Source organism: Eurosta solidaginis, chromosome 4 (genome assembly GCF_040869045.1).
Source record: "Eurosta solidaginis isolate ZX-2024a chromosome 4, ASM4086904v1, whole genome shotgun sequence".
Lineage (NCBI taxonomy): Eukaryota > Metazoa > Arthropoda > Insecta > Diptera > Tephritidae > Eurosta > Eurosta solidaginis.
In genome coordinates this window covers 223131674-223154800 of record NC_090322.1, presented here as the reverse complement: position 1 = coordinate 223154800, position 23127 = coordinate 223131674, and the positions used below count along the sequence as shown (strand labels likewise).

The 23127-nt window shown below is 35.9% G+C and overlaps 1 protein-coding gene across 1 annotated transcript in view; it reads right to left on the bottom strand.

Moving 5' to 3' along the window:
- Window positions 1–23127, bottom strand: part of stg1 (stargazin-like protein) — a 66461-nt gene that overhangs the window by 6341 nt on the left and 36993 nt on the right. The window contains exons 3-4 of the mRNA XM_067784839.1: window positions 15547–15636; window positions 59–199 (exon numbers count right to left, since the gene is read on the bottom strand). Of these exons, the coding sequence (XP_067640940.1) occupies window positions 59–199; window positions 15547–15636 (231 nt within the window). The remainder of the gene's footprint in view (window positions 1–58; window positions 200–15546; window positions 15637–23127) is intronic.

The following is a 23127-nucleotide window of genomic DNA, read 5'->3' as shown; positions in this document are numbered from 1 at the left end:
GTACGCATGCATAGGCAAATATTTAACAACTAAACTTAAGTCAATAAAGTAAGCTCACCTGATACAATGAACATTATGCCCGCACTAAAGTAATATAAATTATTTTGATGTGAACAAGTTGGCACTAGGAAGACGATAAAGCTGATCAGAAGTAAAATGCCGGATGCCAAAAAGAATGGACAAGATTTGGTGACAGTAACTGTAAAATTGATTTTCGAGATTTATTATTTAGCTTTTAAGAATTCATCGAAATATCCGTCAGTGCATTGCGGTTAGCAAACAAATGTAGATTGCGTGTAATATATAAAATAAATTTAAAGCTAGGCAAATAAATGAAATAAAAACAAGTAAGTTCAGTTGGAATCAAATATTATATATCCAGCTGTAGATTTTCGATAAAATAACTCCAGCTTGCTTGCCAGCCTACTTTGTTTTTTGTTATTTAAAAGATTGGGCTCAACGCTCTCTGAGAACAGTTACTTTTGATACTTTTTTGATAGTTTTGTGACCCAATAATGCCAGAAAGATTTAACATATTCGGATGAAATTGACACAGATATACATAATATGTAGTTCGGAAGAATCTGTTGGCTATATTTTTTTTTTAAAGAGAGGGTACTCCCTCTGTTCCTTTCTCTTAAAACAGTATTTTTATATTGCTCTAATTTTACCCGTATTTGCCCTATAACAAAAATATTTGGCAACTGTGTCATACAAATAGAGTTCTAACCAACAGTATGCAGTGGCGAATTCCCCTACAAAAAAAAAATCGTGTATAGGTAATACAGATAGTGATTAATGCAAATTTGGAAAAGTAAGCAGTGGAGGACGCCTCCCATCCCACCCCCAGCCCTCTGGAAGCTTTTTTATACCCAGCTGTTCTTGTAAACAAGCTATTATAACTTTGATTGGATAACGGTTGGTTGTACAGATAAAAGAATCGAGATAGATATAGACTTCCATATATCAAAATCATCAGCATCGAAAAAAAATTTGATTAAGCCATGTCCGTCCGTCCGCCCGTCTGTTCGTTAACACGATAACTTGAGAAAATATTGAGATATCTTCAACAAATTTGGTACATGAGCTTATCTGGACCCAGAATAGATTGGTATTGAAAATGAGCGAAATCGGATGATAACCACGCCCATTTTTATATATATAACATTTTGGAAAACACATAAAACTTGATTATTTAGTAAATAATACAACTAGAATGTCGAAATTTGACGTGTGGACTGATATAGAGACTCTTGATAAACATTTGAAAACATTTTTTAAAATGGGCGTGGCACCGCCCACTTGTGATAAACTCAATTTTAGAAATATGACTGATCATAAATCAAAAATCGTTAAACCTATCGTAACAAAATTCGGTAGAGAGGTTGCCTTTACTATAAGGAATGCTTTGAAGGAAAATTAACGAAATCGGTTAAGGACCATGCCCACTTTTATATTAGAGATTCTTAAAACGGTCGTGGACGAATAAAATAAGCTATATCTTTGGAAAAAAGAGCTTTATATCAATGGCATTTCATTTCCCAAGTGGATTTATAACAATAAATAGGAAAAACACCGCCCCTTTTATGGTTAAGCAATTTTCCATGTTTCGGGAGCCATAACTCGAAGAAAAATTAGTTCAGAATAGAACCATATGTACATGTATTATTGCGCAGCCTTGTAACACTATTAAGCACACAAAACAAACAACAAATGCATTTCAAGTGAACAGCTGGGTATGTAATGTTCGGTTTCACCCGAACTTATACTGAATTTATATACTTTAGAGTAATAATATTTGGTATAGGGGAACCCCAATTCCTCGGTGTCTAACAATTATTGCTATCTAGGTCACTTAGATTGAGGCCTGATCAATTGTGGAAAAGTTAACAGTGTCGTATCCGTAATAATTCTAGGATTATTTGAAGGCTATTTCGTAATAACTGAGCGACTGTTTTAAAGATTACATCGGAAATTTCTCTGTACCTGTACTATTTTGGGATCAACTTAGGATCATTTCGGAATTGTTTTCGAAATAATGACTGAACTGTGCAGAGAATATTTCGGATTGTTTTCGGGACTATTTTAGGACTCTTTTCGGACAGTTTCGGTATCAATTCGGCACCATTTCTCGATAGGATAAGGATATTTTCGTAACTTTTGCCATCACTTCGTATTGTTGTCCGGATCGATATAAGATTCCGTTCTTCTGTGATTCAGTCACAAAGGCAACATATGGTAGTTCCGATATCGAAACATCCATACGTGCAAACATACCAACTTTCATGGTTCATTTAGCTTTCGGGATAGTAATGGGATAATTGAGGGATCATTTCAAAATCATTTCCAGATTATTTTGAGACTATCCGCAGATCATTGCGCTACTTTATCTGCGTTGTCTACTGGTTGTTTCGAGGCCATTTTGGGGCTATTTCTGGATCACTTTGGATAATTTAAGGATTGTTTTCGTAATGAATTTTGGGACCAGCTCGGGAACATTTGTGACCATTTGGGGAGTGTGCTCGGAATCAATTTCGGACTATTTCAGGATTCTTTCGGGACTGTTTCGGAATTTTCGGTCGGCATCGTTTCATGGCTATTTCAAAAATATATCAGGACTCCAAATGGACCGCTTCGGTTTTGATTAAACTACCCTTTTAGAACTATTGAACATTTTATTTTATCATGACCCTGTCGGCACTTTATCGGATAAGTTTCTTGCTTTTTTTCGTAAATATATCGCCGAGGCTATTTCGTGACCAGTTCGGGCTTTCAAATTAGGGACCGTTTCGGTTTTGTTCTGAAGCCCTTTTCGGAGCTATTACAAAATTTTTCTTTGATCTGTCGCCAAAAATATATAAAACAGTACCAAGAGCGTAGTAATATATACAACATTTAGCACCATATGTTTATAAGGAATAACCGCCTAGGTCCCTTGTTAAAGTAATGCATTTAGGCTGTTATTCTACGAAATGTAGCATATCTTTCTGCGCACTTGACACTGTTTTACATATTTTTGGCGATGGAGTTTTAGCGTTTGGCGATGGAATTTGGGAGCTGTTTTTAATCAGTTTCTTTATTGTTTTCGTAATAATATCGCCGAGGCTAATTTGTGATAACTTTGCGATTATCTCCGTTGAATTTTGACACTACTTTCGAGATTATTTTCGGACTACGAAACCATTTAGATGTTGCTTTCAACTACTTTTCTATTGCCGGATCACTTCGAGATTGTTTTCGCTACTATTTTGAGACCATTTAAGAATCATTTCGTAAAAAAGTGCTCCTAATTATTATGTCTTATATATACTTCCAGACTTAAGTCTATTTATTTACAAAAGAAAACGGCCAGACATCTAAACATCCAAGCTAAACAATTCTGAAAAAGAAGCCAGTTTTCAGATTAATAACAGAATCATTCCAGGACTACCTCCGGATACTTTCAAGGCTTTATTTGGATTATTAAGGGCCGAATTGTTTCGAGAATATTTAAAAGTACACTTTTGTAACTATTTTGGGATTATTTCAGCACTATTTACTATTGCTTGCGGTATGTCAGGGCTGTTTCAAGATTATCTGAAACTATATCAGAACTGTTTTCAAGATCATATTGGATATAGCCCCAATATGATCTTGAGGAGTATTTCATATATGATTTCAATTGAAAATTTAACGAGTTTAAAGCTTTTATAAGATGCTATTATAAAATTCAAAAACGTATGCTAACGTTATGGAAGAGCATTGTCCTCCGCTTCGTGTCATTTTCTCAATTGCTGTTGCCGTATACAAGTGCAAGTTTTTTATCAAATTTTTTGGTGGGTTGATACCATATAACCGAAGAACCTCTTTGGTATGTCAAGACTTATTCTTATACCTTGGCGTTGGTAATGCAAACTGTCATTTAAAGGATTCTCCCCTAATATTTTTGATTTGGGATCTGCATCCAAAACCCGCGCTGAACGTGCAAATCCTAGTCCCAAATTTAAAGCACATAAATGACACCGAAAAGTGTCATATACTTAAGAGGCACATTCTGAGCTTTTTATGTGCGTGCTAGTAGTCTAATTGGACGTCTATTTAGACTCACATAATGTATGAAATAAGGCTCAGGTCAGAGATCATAATGAGCGTTAATGGTCCGAATTAGAACTCTTTCTGATTCCAAGTCTTTGCTGGGATTATTTTCTTCTTCAACTCATTTTAGTGGGTTGATAATTAATATGTATTTTCTCAGACGTTTCTAACCGTATATATCCAATATAATTATACTCAGTTGAGCAGAGCTAACAGAGTATATTAAGTTTGATTGGATAACGGTTGGTTGTACAGGTATAAAGGAATCGAGATATATATAGACTTCCATATATCAAAATCATCAGGATCGAAAAAAAATTTGATTGAGCAATGTCCGTCCGTCCGTCCGTCCGTTAACACGATAACTTGAGTAAATTTTGAGGTATCTTGATGAAATTTGGTATGTAGGTTCCTGGGCACTAATCCCAGATCGCTATTTAAAATGAACGATATCGGACTATAACCACGCCCACTTTTTCGATATGGGAAATTTCGAAAAACCGAAAAAGTGCGATAATTCATTACCAAAGACGGATAAAGCAATGCAACTTGGTAGATAAGTTGAGCTTATGACGCAGAATAGAAAATTAGTAAAATTTTGGACAATGGGCGTGGCACCGCCCACTTTTAAAAGAAGGTAATTTAAAATTTCTGCAAGCTGTAATTTGGTAGTCGTTGAAGATATCATGATGTGATTTGGCAGGAACGTTACTCCTATTACTATATGTATGCTTAATAAAAATTAGCAAAATCGGAGAACGACCACGCCCATTTGAAAAATTTTTTTTTTTTTTTTAGTCAAATTTTAACAAAAAATTTAATATCTTTACAGTATATAAGTAAATTATGTCAACATTCAACTCCAGTAATGATATGGTGCAAAAAAATGCAAAAATAAAAGAAAATTTCCAAATGGGCGTGGCTCCGCCATTTTTCATTTAATTTTCTAGGATACTTTTAATGCCATAAGTCGAACAAAAATTTTCAAATCCTTGTGAAATTTGGTAGGAGCTTTGATTCTAGGACGATAACTTATTTCTGTGAAAAAGGGCGAAATCGGTTGAAGACACGCCCTGTTTTTATACACAGTCGACCCTCTGTCCTTCCGCTCGGCCGTTAACACGATAACTTGAGCAAAAATCGATATATCTTTACTAAAATCAGTTCACGTACATATCTGAACTTACTTTGTATTGGTGTAAAAAATGCCAGAAATCCGACTATGACCACGCCCACTTTTTCGATATCGAAAATTACGAAAAATGAATAAAATGCAATAATTCTATACAAATACGAAAAAAGGGATGAAACATGGTAATTGGATTGGTTTATTGGCGCAAAATATAACTTTAGAAAAAACTTTGTAAAATGGTTGTGACACCTACCATATTAAGTAGAAGAAAATGAAAATGTTCTGCAGGGCGAGATAAAAAACCCTTGAAATCTTTGCGGGAATACTGTTTGTGGAGTTACATATATAAATAAATTAGCGGTATCCAACAGATGATGTTCTGCGTCATCCTGGTCCACATTTTGGTCGATATCTGGTAAACGCCTTCACATATACAACTACCACCACTCCCTTTTAAAACCGTTATTAATACCTTTAATTTGATACTCATATCGTACAAACACATCCTAGAGTCACCCCTGATACACCTTTATGGCGATAGCTTGAAAAGGCGTCCACCTATAGAACTAAGGCCCACGCCCTTTTAAAATACTCATTAACACCTTTCATTTGATACCCATATCGTACAAACAAATTTTAGGGTCACCCCTGGTCCACTTTTATGGCGATATCTCGAAAAGGCGTCCACCTATAGAACTATGGCCCACTCCCTCATAAAATACTCGTTAATACCTTTCATTTGATTCATACAAACACGTTCCAGTGTTACCCTCGGTTCATTTTCCTACATAGTTCTTTTCCCTTTATTATGTCACCATAGCTCTCATCTGAGTATGTAATGTTCGGTTACACCCGAACTTAACCTTCCTAACTTGTTTTTTGTTGCTCTGTGTTTTTGTGAAATGAAGTTAAAAGAATAAATGGGCAACAGCGCTTTGGGGAAGACTTCACACGTGCATGTTCAAACTTAATATCTCTTTGGACATACGAATATACAAACATACGTATGTAGCTGGCTAAAAATCCAATCGAGTGTGTGCTATTTGTTGTACAATGTACCTATATGAAATGTTCATATCCTACTATATTAAACTACATATGGGCATTTCCATAAAATATGGGTTATCCTAAAATCTGAAAAATTTTAATGTTTTATCAATTAGGACGCAGAATTCAAAATCGGGGCTTTACTCTAAGCATGTCGGGGTCTTTATTTTAATATATAGTAAAATAAAACTGTTTGGTAAAAAAGACCCTAACATTTTGAAGAGCTTTTCTAAAAATCATAACACAATTCCCTTAGGAAGGATCACTCTCGTTCTCTAATACATTCCCTATTTTGCTGTAGTTCCACCTTATTGTTAAGTGACACAGAGAAAACGCTCTCTGATCTCTAAACAGTTTTAAGTGACTTTAGGCAGGTACGAGTTGAGAATGGCAGTCCAGGAAATTAGGGTTATAAAGACTTCGTTTTCAACAGATGACTACACGTAAGGACAATTGGATATTTTTATGGCTTTTTTGGTAAACTGATCCCCCGCAAACATTGTTCAATTTCAATTGGGTGCCGTCATCAAGGTAACATCCGCAATGCTGGAAATGCCCATATCTAACAAAACGTGTATGTGAACTGCGCACCACTTCATGTGAGGCATAGAAACAATTTAAAGTGTGAAAATCACTAGCAGCTTCATTGTTGCTATCAGTGCTCCCGTCCACAAGGGTATAAACATACACACTATACTATACATACATACATACATACATGACTTTAGTATATATTTGGATGCACGTGTGCCCATTGAAGAGTATTGACACTTCCGCTCTAATTACTATGTTTTTCTATATATTTTTTGCCATGCAGCTAAAAAATTAATAAATATATAATACTCTTAAGCTATAATACATATATGTATCTATATTTATAGCGATATATGTATGTAGGTTTACACACATAAAAAATAATAAATGTAAGGCGCGATAATCTCCGAAGAGATTTAAGGCCAAGCTTCTCTTCCAATTTGCGTCGTGCTCCTTTTAATTTTACCTACAAATTGGCGGGACTGGACCTACTTGTTTTATGCCTACTCCGAACGGCATCTGCAAGGCAGATGAGTTTTCACTGAGAGCTTTTCATGGCAGAAATACACTCGGAGTGCTTGCCAAGCACTGCCGAGGGGCGACCCTGCTTAGAAACATTTTCTTCTAATTGAAAAACCTTATTTCTAAAATTTTGATGTTGCTTTGCCCGGCGTGTGAACCCAGGGCATTCGGTGTGGTAGGCGGAGCACGCTACCATCACACCACGGTGGCCGCCACACACATAGATATTGATTTTAATAAGCAGTGTCTGCACCAAACACCCGAGGAACAGTAACTCATACGTAGGGATAGAACTTAAAAAATAAACAAGTAAGGAAGGCTAAGTTCGGGTGTAACCGAACATTACATACTCAGTTGAGAGCTATGGACACAAAATAAGGGAAAATCACCATGTAGGAAAATAAACCTAGGGTAACCCTGGAATGTGTTTGTATGAAATGTGTATCAAATGGAAGGTATTAAAGAGTATTTTAAGAGGGAGTAGGCCATAGATCTATAGGTGGACGCCTTTTCGAAATATCGCCATAAATGTGGACCAGGGGTGACTCTAGAATTTGTTTGTACGATATCGGTATCAAATGAAAGGTGTTAATAAGTATTTTAAAAGGGCGTGGGCCTTAGTTTTATAGGTAGACGCCTTGTCGAGATATCGCCATAACGGTGGACCAAGGGTGACTCTAGAATTTGTTTGTACGATATGGGTCTCAAATGAAAGGTGTTAATGAAAGTTTTAAAAGGGATTGCTGGTAGTTGTATATGTGAAGGCGTTTTCAAGATATTGACCAAAATGTGAGCCAGGGTGACCCAGAACATCAACTGTCGGGTACCGCTAATTTATTTATATATGTAATACCACGAACAGTATTCCTGCCAAGATTCCAAGGGCTTTTGATTTCGACCTGCAAAACTTTTTCATTTTCTTCTAGTTAATATGGTAGGTGTCACACCCATTTTGCAAAGTTTTTTTTACTAAAGTTATATTTTGCGTCAATAAACCAATCCATATACCATGTTTCATCCCTTTTTTCGTATTTGGTATAGAATTATGGCATTTTTTCATTTTTCGTAACTTTCCATATCGAAAAAGTGGGCGTGGTCATAGTCGGATTTCTGCCATTTTTTACACCAATACAAAGTGAGTTCAGATAAGTACGTTAACTGAGTTTAGTAAAGATATACCGATTTTTGCTCAAGTTATCGTGGTAACGGCCGAGTGGAAGGACAGCCGGTCGACTGTGTATAAAAACTGGGCGTGGCTTCAAGCGATTTCGCCCTTTTTCACAGAAAACAGTTATCGTCTGATAATCAAAGCCCCTACCAAATTTCACAAGGATTGGTAAATTTGTGTTCGACTTATGGCATTAAAAGTATTCTAGACAAATTAAATGAAAAAGGGCGGAGCCACGCCCATTTTGAAATTTTCTTTTATTTTTGTATTTTATTGCACCATATCATTACTGGAGTCGAATGTTGACATAATTTACTTATATACTGTAAAGATATTAAATTTTTTATTAAAATTTGGCTTAAAAATTTTTTTTTAAGTGGGCGTGGTCGTTCTCCGATTTTACGAATTTTTATTAAGCATACATATAGTAATAGGAGTAACTTTCCTGTCAAATTTCATCATGATATCTTCAACAACTGCCAAATTACAGCTTGCAAAACTTTTAAATAACCTTCTTTTAAAAGTGGGCGGTGCCACGCCCATTGTCCATAATTTTACTAATTTTCTATTCTGCGTCATAAGCTCAACTCATCTACAAAGTTTCATCGCTTTATCCATCTGTGGTAATGAATTATCGCACTTTTTCGGTTTTTCGAAATTTTCGATATCGAAAAAGTGGGCGTGGTTATAGTCCGATATCGTTCATTTTAAATATCGATCTGAGATGAGTGTCCAGGATCCTACGTACCAAATTTCATCAAGATACCTCAAAATTTACTCAAGTGATCGTGTTAACGGACAGACGGACGGACGGACAAGGCTCAATCAAATTGTTTTTCGATACTGATGATTTTGATATATGGAAGTCTATATCTATCTCGATTCCTTTATACCTGTACAACCAATCGTTATCAAATCAAAGTTAATATACTCTGTGAGCTCTGCTCAACTGAGTATAAAAAAGCAACGATAACGGTACTCATTTAAAATACTCGGATCAAAGTATCGTTGCTAGTACTCATATTCAGTAGAAGGTATCGAGTATAATCGATCCAAGTGAGTACTTCGGAATTTTAACGAAAAGGGAAGAAATTTCCTTGTGCTGTACTCTAATTTTCGTAAAAAATTTTGGTTTAACAATATTCGTAGCTATGCCAAGTGTTAGTAATGTGACCTGTGCGGTTCCAGTTCTTCCCACGTTTCTCCACTGATATATGAGCAGGTTTTATTTTCAGAAATTTTGAGTGATTCTTTTACCACCATAATGGTAAAAGTGGTTTTGTGTGAAAGGAAGAGTTAATAGCTTTTACTCAGTTAAACTCGTGTAAGAGATTTGATGAAGATATCTACATTTTTTTCCTAAGTTATCGTGTTAATGGACTGTACTTTGTTGAACTTAAACCTGTAGACTATAGACACTTGGTAAAGTATCTATACTTTACTCAGTACTTGTTAAAAAGCATCGAGTATTTTATAGAAAAGTATCGATATAACTAACTCAGTACTGCTATCGTTCTATCTTCACTGATACGCTCCGGTAACCCCAAAATAGAGCGATGACCAACTAATATGACCAGCAGTTGCTCACACATACATACACATGTAGGTACTATTTTTAAAGCGTATATCCATTCAACGAGTGTGTACGGTTGTATGTGTTGTATAAATATGTAAACGAGTATTCATGTGCGAAGTGTAAATGTTATGTAGCCTCGAACGCTTTTTATACTCAGCGTGCTTTGCACACAGAGTATATTAACTTTGATTGGATAACGGTTGGTTGTACAGGTATAAAGGAATCGAGATAGATATAGACTTCCATATATCAAAATCATCAGCATCGAAAAAAAATTTGATTGAGCCGTGTCCGTCCGTCCGTCCGTCCGTTAACACGATAACTTGAATAAATATTGAGATATCTTCGCCAAATTTTGTACATGAACTTATCTGGACCCAGAATAGATTAGTATTGAAAATGAGCGAAATCGGATGATCACCACGCCCACTTTATATATATATTCAATTTTGAAAAACACAAAAAACCTGATTATTTAGTAAATAATACACCTAGAATGTTGAAATTTGACATGTGGACTGATATAGAGACTCTTGACAAAAATTTGAAAAAATTTTATTAAATGGGCGTGGAACCGCCCACTTGTGATAAAATCAATTTTACAAATATCATTAATCATAAATCAAAAATCGTTAAACTTATCGTAACAAAATTCGGCAGGAAGTTGCATCCCTATAAGGAGAGCTTTGAAGAAAAATTAAGGAAATCGGTTAAGAACCACGCCCACTTTTATATAAAAGATTTTTAAAACGGCCGTGGAGGAATAAAATAAGCTATATCTTTGCAAAAAAGAGCTTTATATCAATGGTATTTCATTTTCCAAGTGGATTTATAACAACAAATACGAAAAACTTAAAATTTTTAAAAATGGGCGTGGCACAGCCCCTTTTATGACGAAGCAATTTTATATGTTTCCGGAGCCATAACTCGAAGAAAAATTAACGGATCGTAATAAAATTGGCTACAAAAATTTTCCCTATAGCAGGAAATATTTTTAGAAAAAATGGGCGAGATCGGTTAAAGATCACGCCCAATTTTATGTAAAAGATTTTTATAAGGGTCGTAGACTAGACTATAATAATAAGCTCTAACTTAGCAAAAAATAGTTTTGAATCAATGATATTTCACTTATCAAGTTTTATTGTAAGAGGAAATGGGGAGACATTTTTTTTAAACGGGCGGTGCCACGTGTTATGTAGAAAAGTAATTTATCTGAAATGATATGTACAATTGAAGCTCCCACTGAGTGTATAATGTTCGGTTACACCCGAACTTAGCCTTCCTTACTTGTTAAAGGTGGCTTTATTATTTTTAGGTGTACTTGTAAAACATTTTGGGAGCTATAGATATTGCAGTCACCATTGGCTATGATAAGAATTTAAATTGAAATTATTTTACGTAAAACGTATGTATTTTCTAACTGTATTTTAAGCACATAATTTATACAAATCTTGATAATCATTATTATTTGGTACGTAGCAAAGGTCATCCAGTTATGAAAACGGAAGCCAACTTGGACCAACATATGTAGCGACACATCCCCTGTCGGCTATCTGCAAATTGGTTTGCAATATGTAACAAAATAGAGACCCACCTCTATCGTTCGTATCTCCGTATCCGTGCCCATAACCAAACACCCTCAGCACCCTTCCTCTTGTACTAGCCTCTTACATTCCCCCCATGGTGTTACCGCAGTATTGGCCATAAAGCAAGATGCCAGGATAAATGCCTGCTTATTCTTCTAATCGACGGCCACTACTTTGAGGTGCTCAGACGTGTTGCAAAGCAGCATATATAAATGCAGCTGTTTCCTTTCCATGGCCGCAGCTCATGAATCGTGAAGTACGAGCGCCCAGAAACCTTTCCTCCCGATGAAAGTCATTGCCCTTGGGTCAGCGCCAAGTCAAACAAGCCCTTTTGAAGGATGAAAGGAGCTGGCTCGAACCCACTTTACCCAGTTGGGTATTTATATGTAAGACTTGCAACATCATTGGATTGTCCTCTTAGACCTTCGTCGTGATGTTTATGTGCTTCTATTGCCCTTCGGTTTAAGACTTTGGAGGTCCTCTTCATCCATTTCCGTTTCTTGCATATTTCGATTGTTATTCTCAGTAAACCTTTTCCCAAAGCGTAAATGCCATGCTGAATATCCTATGTGAGACTTGCAATATCATTTGACTGCTTGTTCTCCTCCGACACCTTCGTCGTGACGCCCGCGACCTCCATCTGCCCTCTTGCTTTAAGGCTTCCGATGTCCTTTTCGACTTTGCCCTCTTGGCATATACTAGAAGTTTTTTAGCACTCAGCTGCCTCGAGATCAGGTAATTCTGCCACATTTAGTAGTTGGAACCTTGACCTCACGAGCGCAAGACATAAACACAACACGTGCTCAACCGTTCCTTCCTGCAGCCCACACTTCCTCCAGTCCAGTTTGTGTACCCTAAGTCTTCTCTCTTTCCTTAGAGATATGAACAATTTTGTGAGTCTAATTTGTTAGGACTCAGCTGCCTCGAGATCAGGTAATTTTGCCACATTTAGTAGTTGGAACCTTGACCTCACGAGCGCAAGACATAAACACAACACGCGCTCAACCGTTCCTTCCTGCAGCCGACACTTACTCCAGTCCAGTTTGTGTACCTTAAGTCTTCTCTCTTTCTTTAGAGATATGAACAACTTTGTGAGTCTAATTTGTTAGGATTTTCACATGATGTTTAAAGTTTTGCAGCCAACTTTTTTTTCCACGTCTTTCCTGCTCGATGGATCAGAAGCAACTCCTGTTCAGTTTGATTTCTCCAAGGCTGACTTGAATGTCTACCGTCGATTTTTAGAAGGTAGCACCCTCGTTACCTTACATCCCCTAATGACTGGAAACCTAATAAAAGTGCTTACTTGCATTCCAGGACATTTCTCGATAAAGTATTAATGGCCGCCTGACTATCAAAATCTCTTTTTATTGCAGCTTAAGCACGCTTCCTCCAGAATTTCTGCTGCTTTCTTCAAGGCTACAATTGTCACTCGAAAGACACTGCAGTGATTTGGAAACAGCAGACCCGACCCCTTCTGTTAGTTTAGAACTATCGATATGCACGTGTATAGTATTTTTTGCAGTTTCTGCACCCTTGCGCCAACCATCCGGTTATTTTTTTGGCCCCTATATCTCTTTGGAAGCTCACGCAATGAGGCTTCGCGTTGTTTCTTAGCATTTAACTGAAATTGTTGTTGTTTGTTTTGACAGGCCTGCAGCTTCCCCGGTGTGTTTCTTTTAACATGGCATGGCTCTGAACTTTAGGTACAACGTAATGCTATCGACGTGGTTGTCTGATATTTTCGACACTTGTATCGCCCACGACGTGAAGATGGTCGCCAAGGATTTAGGCGGTGATAGTACCAAGTTTCGCGAACGGTAATAGGGTACCCATTTTCTCCGATAGCCAGGCGGCACTCGGGTCAGAGACGATATCATCAGACCTGGTTGGGTAGTGTAGGGAGAGCGCCATGATTCTTGCGAGCAGGCGATCGTTACCCTGATATGGGTGCCGGGGCACCGAAACATACAGGGTAACGAGATGGCGGATGAGCTGGCACGGCGTGGAGCGGCTGTTGATGTATTAGGAGTGAAGGAGGTCCTTGCACCCCTGCGATTCATCAAGGGTCGCATCTCCCAGCACTAGTTGGGTGAGGCCAACAATAGGTGGAATCGGTTGCGGACCTGTAGAGTTTCCAAGAGCATGTGTCCACTATATAACGAAAAACGATCGGTAGCTGTCCTTAAGATGCACAGAAGGGATATATCCAGAGTAGTTGCGGTGCTCTCGGGCCATTGGACAATTGGGGTACATGCGGCACGGATGGGACTGGAACACAATACCTCCTGTCGCAGCTGCAAGCGTCCGGAGGTAGAGGAGACCGTTGAGCATCTGCTGTGTAAATGCCCAGCACACTGTCGAAGCAGACTAAAGTTTCTTGGAAAGCCCTTTTTCGAAAGCCTCCCAAAACTCCAGGATGTTAGGGCGGGAGAGCTTCTCAAATTCATAAACTCCACGGGATGGACATAAGGGGACGGGTTTTTCCCTGAGGCGCGTGAAAATGTTCATCAGTATTCTTAAAACACCCTTTCATTGGTTAACTCACGAGTTTGTGGTATCAAATCGGCGCATGAGCGCTAATTGGAGTCAATTGGGACTCGCCACTCCAACCAACCAACCAACCAACCAACCACCAAGTTTCGCGAGGCGAAAAAAGTGGAAAGCTAAGAAGATAGCTTCTAATTTTACAGCATAGCTCATCCTCTCATTCTCTACATCTGCGCATACACTTCTTTAACGTTCTTCCATCCTTTTCGATGCCTTTCTTTCTATTTTTCACTCTTTGCGTACCTAACTTCCGCTGGAAGATCACTGTCCTCCTCTATATCTTCTTCCACATTTCCCTTATCCTCTCTCCACTTGCCTCTTCTTTTTCCTTCCATTCTCCCTGTTCTTCTTCATATCTCCCTCTCTCCTACTGCCTTTCTCACTCCTTCCCCCTTTCCCTCTAGCTCTAGTCTTTCTCCGTCTTATTGTAACAAACCATCTACCATAATTCCTACAAGCCACGTCAATAGTCCTTCGAGCGAATGAAGTTAGTGTGCAAATATTAAATAATAACTCTTGCCAAGCTTACAAGTTGCAGAAATTCTTAGCTATTTAATAAGACTCATGAGCTCAAAGCTTAAAAAGTTCACACACAGAAAACAAAAATACTGCAAATCGCATAAGGACAAGTAACCTCTATAACAAAGCAACACACAATAAAAATCTAATAAATTTACTCGTAACTCTAGACTGGAGCGGTTTTTAACAGGCAAACTCAAGCGACAAGGACACGAGTGTCAAATTGCTGGTACGCGATGCCATTCATCATTTCACCATGTTTGCAGGAGAAAGTAAAACAGTAGTTGTACTTTCATTTCATGGAGTCTGCATTAAAAGTAAGAATACATTTTGAAATATTAAAGGTTAAGGGATTTTAAGTATTTTGATTAATACTTCGGGAGGGATTGGAATATAGAGCTTGGTATCAGCACACATAAATTCGAGTTTTCTTGAAGAAAAAAAGCCAGAAAGGAATATACTGTCCTGTAATGCCGATAGGGGCAGTCATCTTTTTTGGGAATCGTAGTCAAACTGAGCTGCTAGATAGATGCCAAAATTTTCGTATTATCTTAGATCACGCTACAAAAGAGTAAGGAATCAGACTTTACGATGAGCTACAAGCATTTTTGCATAGACACCAACAAAGCGTAGCAAATAAAATTTCAAATACTTTTTGCGCAGAGTATGCTCTCAGTCAGCTATCCTTAAATGCTTTACAAAAGCAGCAACATGCATATACTTCCTTTGGATGCTTATACAATTTGAATACGCATCTACTCACCGCGAAACTGTATATCATAACAACGAAATACACAACGGGTTGCAAGCAAGCAAATAAAGTGGTTGTTTATGAACTTACATGGTATGGCAGCAGTTGAATCGTTCGGATCCGGTTGGTAGCCTTCCTTTGGGAAGTAGTCGATTTTTATGCAGTTATATTTCTCCACTCCTAATTTATGGTGTACAATTTTTATTTATTTTATCGCCAACGTTGTTGCATTGTTTGGTTTTGTTGTTGTCATTGTTGTTAGTGTAGTAGTGTTGCATTTTGTAAACATTGTCATCGATGTTGTTGTTTGTCATTATTTTTATTATTATTTCATTGTTGTTATTTCATTTTTGAAGGCCACAAGTAGATATGAATTGGTTTGATTTAGGTTTTGCATTGTTGGTGTGCGTTTTATTGATGCAATATAATTGCGTTTATATAGAAAGGAAAAAAATTGAAAATTAGTTCTCGGTATAATTTTAAATTGCTTTTAATATACATAACTCATATTCCATAAATGATGTATTTAAGATTTTTAAGAATTAATGAGCTCAACACCGGTTTTTAGTTTTATTGGGAAAAACTGAAAGGAAGGAACAATTTACTGGCATATTGCGATAGTACCATTTCGAAAACCACCATGTCATCATCGTCGGGCAGGTTAGGTTAGGCTGAACTGGCCAGTCCATGAGTGTAGGGTTATATTTATATTCAACTTTAAATGTACCTACTTTAAATAAATTGAATTTTTTTGTTCTTGTTAATTTTTATTTTTCAATTGTAAAATATTGTCTTTCAAAAATTTTCATTCGGTTGAAATATTTAAAAACGTTTTGTAACATACTTTTAGGAGCGGTTAAATAAAAATATTTTATAAAAATAAATAGTGCTTATTATTAAATAGTGATTTTTATATTAAATACCACATTGGCGATCTAGCCAGCCAAACATAAAAACCGTGCTTCAAAAACAACGAATCAAATTTTAATTCTTGTATGCTGTATGAAATAATAACGCCACCAGTTGATGTTCAGCAAAAATCGATTTATTCTCTTCCTAGTTATATATTATGCTAGTGGAAACCATATTGACTTCCGAAAATGATACCATAGTTCTGTTTACTATATCCAACTTATTACGTTTTTATCAGCAAATTCTTAAACAAATTGTTAAAGGTGGTGCACTTAAACAAACTTTAATTGATTTACAAAAGACCAGTGAAGAGATTTGTTTAAATTCACTTTCAAATAAAGTGCGTAACATCTTGCAACGTCCAGCTCTAACTCGCTAAAAGTTTTGTAATTCGTACCTTTAAACTAGTGTGAAGTGTCCTCACTACTCGAAGAATTATCTGAAAAACAAGTTGAAAATATATACCAAATATATCGTGAACATCACAAGAGCCCTCTCTAACGCGTATTTGACGTAGACGTGGTGGTCCAAAAACTAGATTCACTTCTATAAAATTAGTTTATTTTCAACTGCACGACGTCGTCTTCGTCGTATTTTTGGATTGTCATTATTTCAGACGTTACCGCTGCATCATTAACATCAGCCTTTCAATCAAACATTGCAAGAGCAACAACAACAAAAGCTACAAATACAAAACAATTAAAGCCATTGCACAATACATTGTCTAATTTCATCAATCAATTTTAAAGCCATTGCACAACACATTGTCCAATTTCATCAATCAATTTTAAAGCCATTGCACAATACATTGTCTAAATTCATCAATCAATTTTAAAACCATTGCGACAAATATTTGGTGAGCTGTATCTAGTATTAATATTATTTATATGTATCTGTATATGTATCAAAATAGATTAATAATTTGAGTTTTGTAAACGCTCCTTTCCGGATATTTTTATTTCTTCCTATAATATAATTTTTGTAGTTATTTCTATTAACAATGTTTCATTCACCATCAAATAATATACGTACTTCTACACCACGAAATCAAGTAAACGATTCACTTATTGATTTGGATAATGAAAATTATCAAAATGATTTACCAAATCCATATGTGAATCAAAATAATGGAATTTTTGCTACATCGGTAAAACTTCCCCAATTTTGGACTAATTGCCCTGAAGCATGGTTCATTCATGCTAAAATGCAATTTAGTCGAAAGAACATTACTCAGGAAGGGACAAAATATGAATATGTTATAACTGCACTTCCACAGGATGTAATTATGACAATTCTTGATTTTATTCAAAATCCTCCTGAAAATGACAAATTTCCTGCATTAAAGAAAATTTTAATTGAACGGCACTCATTAAGTGAGAATGCCAAATTAGATCGAGTGTTATCCGATTCAGAAATGGGAGATCGTAAACCTTCTGAGTTTTATCGGTCTCTAGTGCTACTCTCTGGAAACAATTTTAGCAAAGAAATTCTTAAAAAATTTTGGATAAGGAAGTTGCCCAAAAATTTAAGTATTATTCTTACTAGTTCGAATTTGAATGAAATAAGTGAATTAGTTAAATTAGCCGATAATATTTGGGAAGTTTATAATAAAAATGAAATAGCCTCAGTTAGTAATTTCCCAAATTCTAAAAGCGAAAATGCAATTATTTCAAATTTGGTTCAAACAACTAACATGATGTGCAAAAATTTTGAAAAATTGTCATTAGAGATCAGTGAAATTAAAAATCAGATGAGTCAAAATTATTCAAGGTCCCGATCTTTTAGTAGGAATCGTTTTAAAAGTCCTTCTAGATATCGATCAAAGTCTCGTGACAACCCAAATTGGCTCTGTAGGTATCATTATAAGTTTGGTAATCAGGCTTTGAAGTGCGAACAACCATGCGCTTTTAAAAATAATAGTTCGTCAAACTAAAGTTATCCGTTGTTACGGCGACAAACAACGGACATTTAGACACCTTTACACGTCGCTTATTTATTTTTGATAAAACAAACAAACTTAATTTTTAATAGATAGTGGAGCAAAAATTTCAGTGCTTCCGGTTTCAAAATCTTCAAGTTCGAAAAAGTCATCAGATATTATTTTAACTGCAGCTAACTGTTCAACGATTTCGACATATGGTAAAAAAATTTTAAATATTAATTTAGGACTGCGTCGCGAATTTCCATTCACGTTTTTAATAGTGGATATAGCTAAACCAATTATCGGTGCTGATTTTTTGTGTAAATATGGTCTCTTAGTTGATGTTAAACGCAAATGCTTAGTAGATCCGATAACAAGTCTTTCAGTTAACACAATTTCATGTGTTTGTAATGTTTCGCTACCAAAAGTTTCCGCTGTTGATAACAAATTTACAAAGTTACTAAAAGAATTTCCTTCTTTATTTTCTGAACCAGATTATTCACAACCAGTTAGACATACAACAGTTCACAGATTAGTCACTGAAGGAAATTTGCCATTTTCTAAACCAAGACGTTTAGACCCCATTAAATTCAAAGTAGCTAAAACTGAATTCGATTTTTTAGTAAAGACAGGGATATGTAGACCTTCTAATTCAGCAGTAGCATCTCCTTTACATCTTGTACCCAAGAAGGAGTTAAATGACTGGCGTCCTTGTGGAGATTTTAGAAGATTAAATGTCGTAACAGTTCCTGATCGTTATCCTTTACCCCATGTTCATGACTTCAACATGAATCTAAGAAATAAGAAAATATTTTCAAAATTAGATTTGGTAAGAGCTTATCACCAAATTCCAATGGCAGAAGAGGATATCTATAAAACTGCAATCACTACGCCTTTTGGCATGTTTGAATTTGTACGAATGCCTTTCGGGCTTAGGAACTCCGCGCAAACTTTTCAACGATTTATTAATGAAGTAGTTAATGATTTAGACTATATTGATGATCTCTTAGTGGCAAGCGAAAATGAGGAACAACATTTCAAAGATCTTCGCGTACTATTTCAGCGCCTAACGGAGTACGGTTTAAATATAAAACCAAGTAAATGTCCTTTTGGCGTAACAAATGTTGACTTTTTAGGACATAATATTTCTGAAACGAGAATTAGACCCTCAGAAGAAAAAGTTTTAGCCATTCGAAATTTTGATCGTCCAAAATCTATTAAGCAGGCACAAAAATGTATTGGTATGGTTAATTATTACCATCGATATATACCAAAATTAGCAGAGTTTACGAAAGTTATCTATGATTTAATTAATAGAAAAAATAACAAGCGAGACAAGATTTTAATTTGGGACGATACATCTAATAAAGCTGTCGAATGCATTAAAGAAAAGTTTGCATCTGCGATATTGTTAAATCATTTTAACAAAGATGCAAAACTTTCTTTAAATGTAGATGCATCCAATACGGCAATAGGTGGTGTCATACATCAAACGTTTAATAATAAGTCAGAACCACTTGCATTCTTTTCAAAGAAATTGTCTCCATCCGAAATTAAATATAGTGCATTTGATAGGGAACTATTAGCTATTTATTTGAACATTAAACATTTTCGTTACCTTCTAGAAGGACGTGAATTTACAGTTTTCACAGATCACAAGCCTCTTGTATTTGCTTTAAATTCAAAAACAGAACGCAGTCCAAGACAGACTAGACATATGGAATTCATTGCTCAGTTTACGAATGACATTAGGTATATTAAAGGACAAGAAAATGTTGTAGCTGATACATTACCTCGTGCGTTTGAAGTAGAAGCAATTAATAATTCGGACATTAATTTAAAAATTTTACAAAGTGAACAACAACAAGACAGTGAATTAAGTAAACTTACCTCAGAGCAAACATTTTTGAATTTGAAACTAATAAAAATTCCTGTTCTTAACTTTAATATATGGTGCGAAGTGTCAGGAGAAAATCCTAGGCCTTTCATTCCAAACAATTTAAGAAAAATAATATTTGATATGTTACATGGGATTTCACATCCTGGTAGTAGAGCTACACGTCGTTTGATAGTTAAGAAATATTTTTAGCCTAAAATGAATAAAGATATTAATACTTGGTCTAAAGAATGTATAAGTTGTCAAAAATCGAAAGTACATCGCCATACAAAATCTCCAGTTATGAAAATTCCAATTCCAATTCCAAAATCTAGATTTGAACACATTCACTTAGATATTGTTGGACCCTTACCTGTTTCAAAAGGATATCGTTATATATTAACTATAATTGATAGATTTACACGTTGGCCAGAGGCATTCGCACTAAGAGATATTTCTGCAGTTACGGTTGTAAATAAATTTTTTAAAGAATATATTTCACGTTTTGGAGTTCCATTAGAAATAACAACAGATCAGGGATCTCAATTTACTTCAAACTTGTTTTCAGAATTAACGAAACTTCTTGGAAGTCATCAAATAACAACTTCTCCTTATCATCCCCAAGCTAATGGAATGATAGAACGTTTTCATAGACAGCTTAAATCTTCAATAATGGCTAGGAATGGATCCAGAGATTGGTATGAAGAGTCACCAATAGAACTTATGGGTTTGCGATCGATTTTTAAAGAAGATATTTCAGCAACACCGGCTGAAATAGTTTATGGACAAAATTTAAGATTACCTGGTGAATTCTTTGTTTCAACTACAGAGAATATAACTTCAACGGATGTTTTAAGTAGTTTGCGTGAACATTTTAAAAATTTTAAATCAAATTTGGAACATCATCAAAATTCTAGTGGTATTTTTGTTCCAAAAGATTTAAAAGATTGTCATTTTGTTTTTGTACGTGTAATAAACAAACATTCCTTGCAACATCCGTATGAAGGTCCTTATAGAGTTATTGAAAAAGATATTAAAAACTTTAAAATTGAAATAAACAATGAAATTAAATCTATTCCTATTGATCGTTTAAAACCAGCAATGATTGATAAAATAGAGATACCTAACACAAAAACAAAAAAGAAAGTTACTTTTAATTTATTTAACATTAAATCTCCGGAAGGGGGAGTATTGTAGGGTTATATTTATATTCAACTTTAAATGTACCTACTTTAAATAAATTGAATTTTTTTGTTCTTGTTAATTTTTATTTTTCAATTGTAAAATATTGTCTTTCAAAAATTTTCATTCGGTTGAAATATTTAAAAACGTTTTGTAACATACTTTTAGGAGCGGTTAAATAAAAATATTTTATAAAAATAAATAGTGCTTATTATTAAATAGTGATTTATATATTAAATACCACAATGAGGACCTCACATAGACTGATCGAGTCCGTAGTGTTACCCGAAGTTTGTTTTAATGACCAAACTTAAACCCCTTATCCAAAACCAGGACCTATGTTATAAAATAACTCCGTCCTCTTGGCAAATACTAACAGCTTCCTAAGACTTAAGCCACTTCCTGCTTCTAGATCTGACAGCTTTATCTCTCATAATAGCTGGAGTCTTAGCCTGGCAAGTGCAGGGCACGGGCACAGAACGTGTTCCATCGTTTCCTCCTCCAACCCGCACTTCCTACATCTGCTATCACTGACCAAGCCTAATTTAAAGGCATGTGACGCCAGAAGGCAGTGTCCTGTCAGAATACCCGTCATGAGTCTACAGTCCTCTCTTTTGTATGTTTAATGGTGTATTCAATTTTATATTATTACATCTAACTGTATAAACTGAGCACGAGTTTAAATGTAGTACACAAACAATCTTCTGCAGTGAAGAGGAGTGGTACAATACCAATAACAAAACGCACGCATGCTACAAATTAATGTAAAGACAGAATGTCTCAAATTGTGCGAGAGCGTGAAAATGGGATACAAAAAAAAAAATAAGCAAAGAAAGCAAATACAACACAATAGCCCAAAGGTTAGGCGATTGTGATTTCAGCAGTTTGACCGCGGTTTGATCCCCGATGAAACCTGTTGAAATAATAAACATTACGAAATTGCCTGACGATGATGACGTGGCGGTTTTCGAAATAGTACCATCGCAATATGTCAGTAAATGTTTCCTTCTTTTCAGTTTTTCCCAATAAAAGCAAAGATAATAATTGAATAACGATTATTATTTACCGGTGTTAAGCTCATTAATTCTTAAAAATCTTAAGTAAAATTGAACACACCATTAAACATACAAACATAAATGATTTATAATAGAATGGAAATAACTTATTGCATTATTGCCTTTAACAAAAATGTTTACAAATCAAAAGCATGGGACACCTTATTCAGGATGTAACTCTTGGGCTACAGAATAGCCCCTAATCTATGAGAGGAGAAGAGAAATCAGGTTTTAGGTAGGAGGTAATGGTTGCCGCTTGAATTCGCCGCCGAAACGTTACCATGTGTCGTCACGAGGAGGCTTCAGCCTAGCATGAAGGGTGGGAGCACATACGAATCGACGTTTTAGGATGACACCGGTGTGTGCAAGATGAGACATCGATATCAAATACTTACTTACTTACTTACTTAATTGGCGCTTAACCGTCTAAACGGTTATGGCCGTCCAACAAGACGCGCCAGTCGCTCCTTCGCTCCGCCAACCGGCGCCAATTGGTCACACCAAGGGAGTTTAAATCGTTTTCCTCCTGGTCCTTCCAATGGAGTGGGGGCTGCCCTCTACCTCTGCTTCCATAGGCGGGTTCCGATAGAAACATTTTCTTGGCCGGAGCATCATCTTTAATTCACATAACATGGCCTAGCCAGCGCAGTTTTAATTCGCTAGAATATGTTGATGTCTGCGTATAGCTCGTACATCTCATCATTAAATCTTCTTCGGTACTCGCC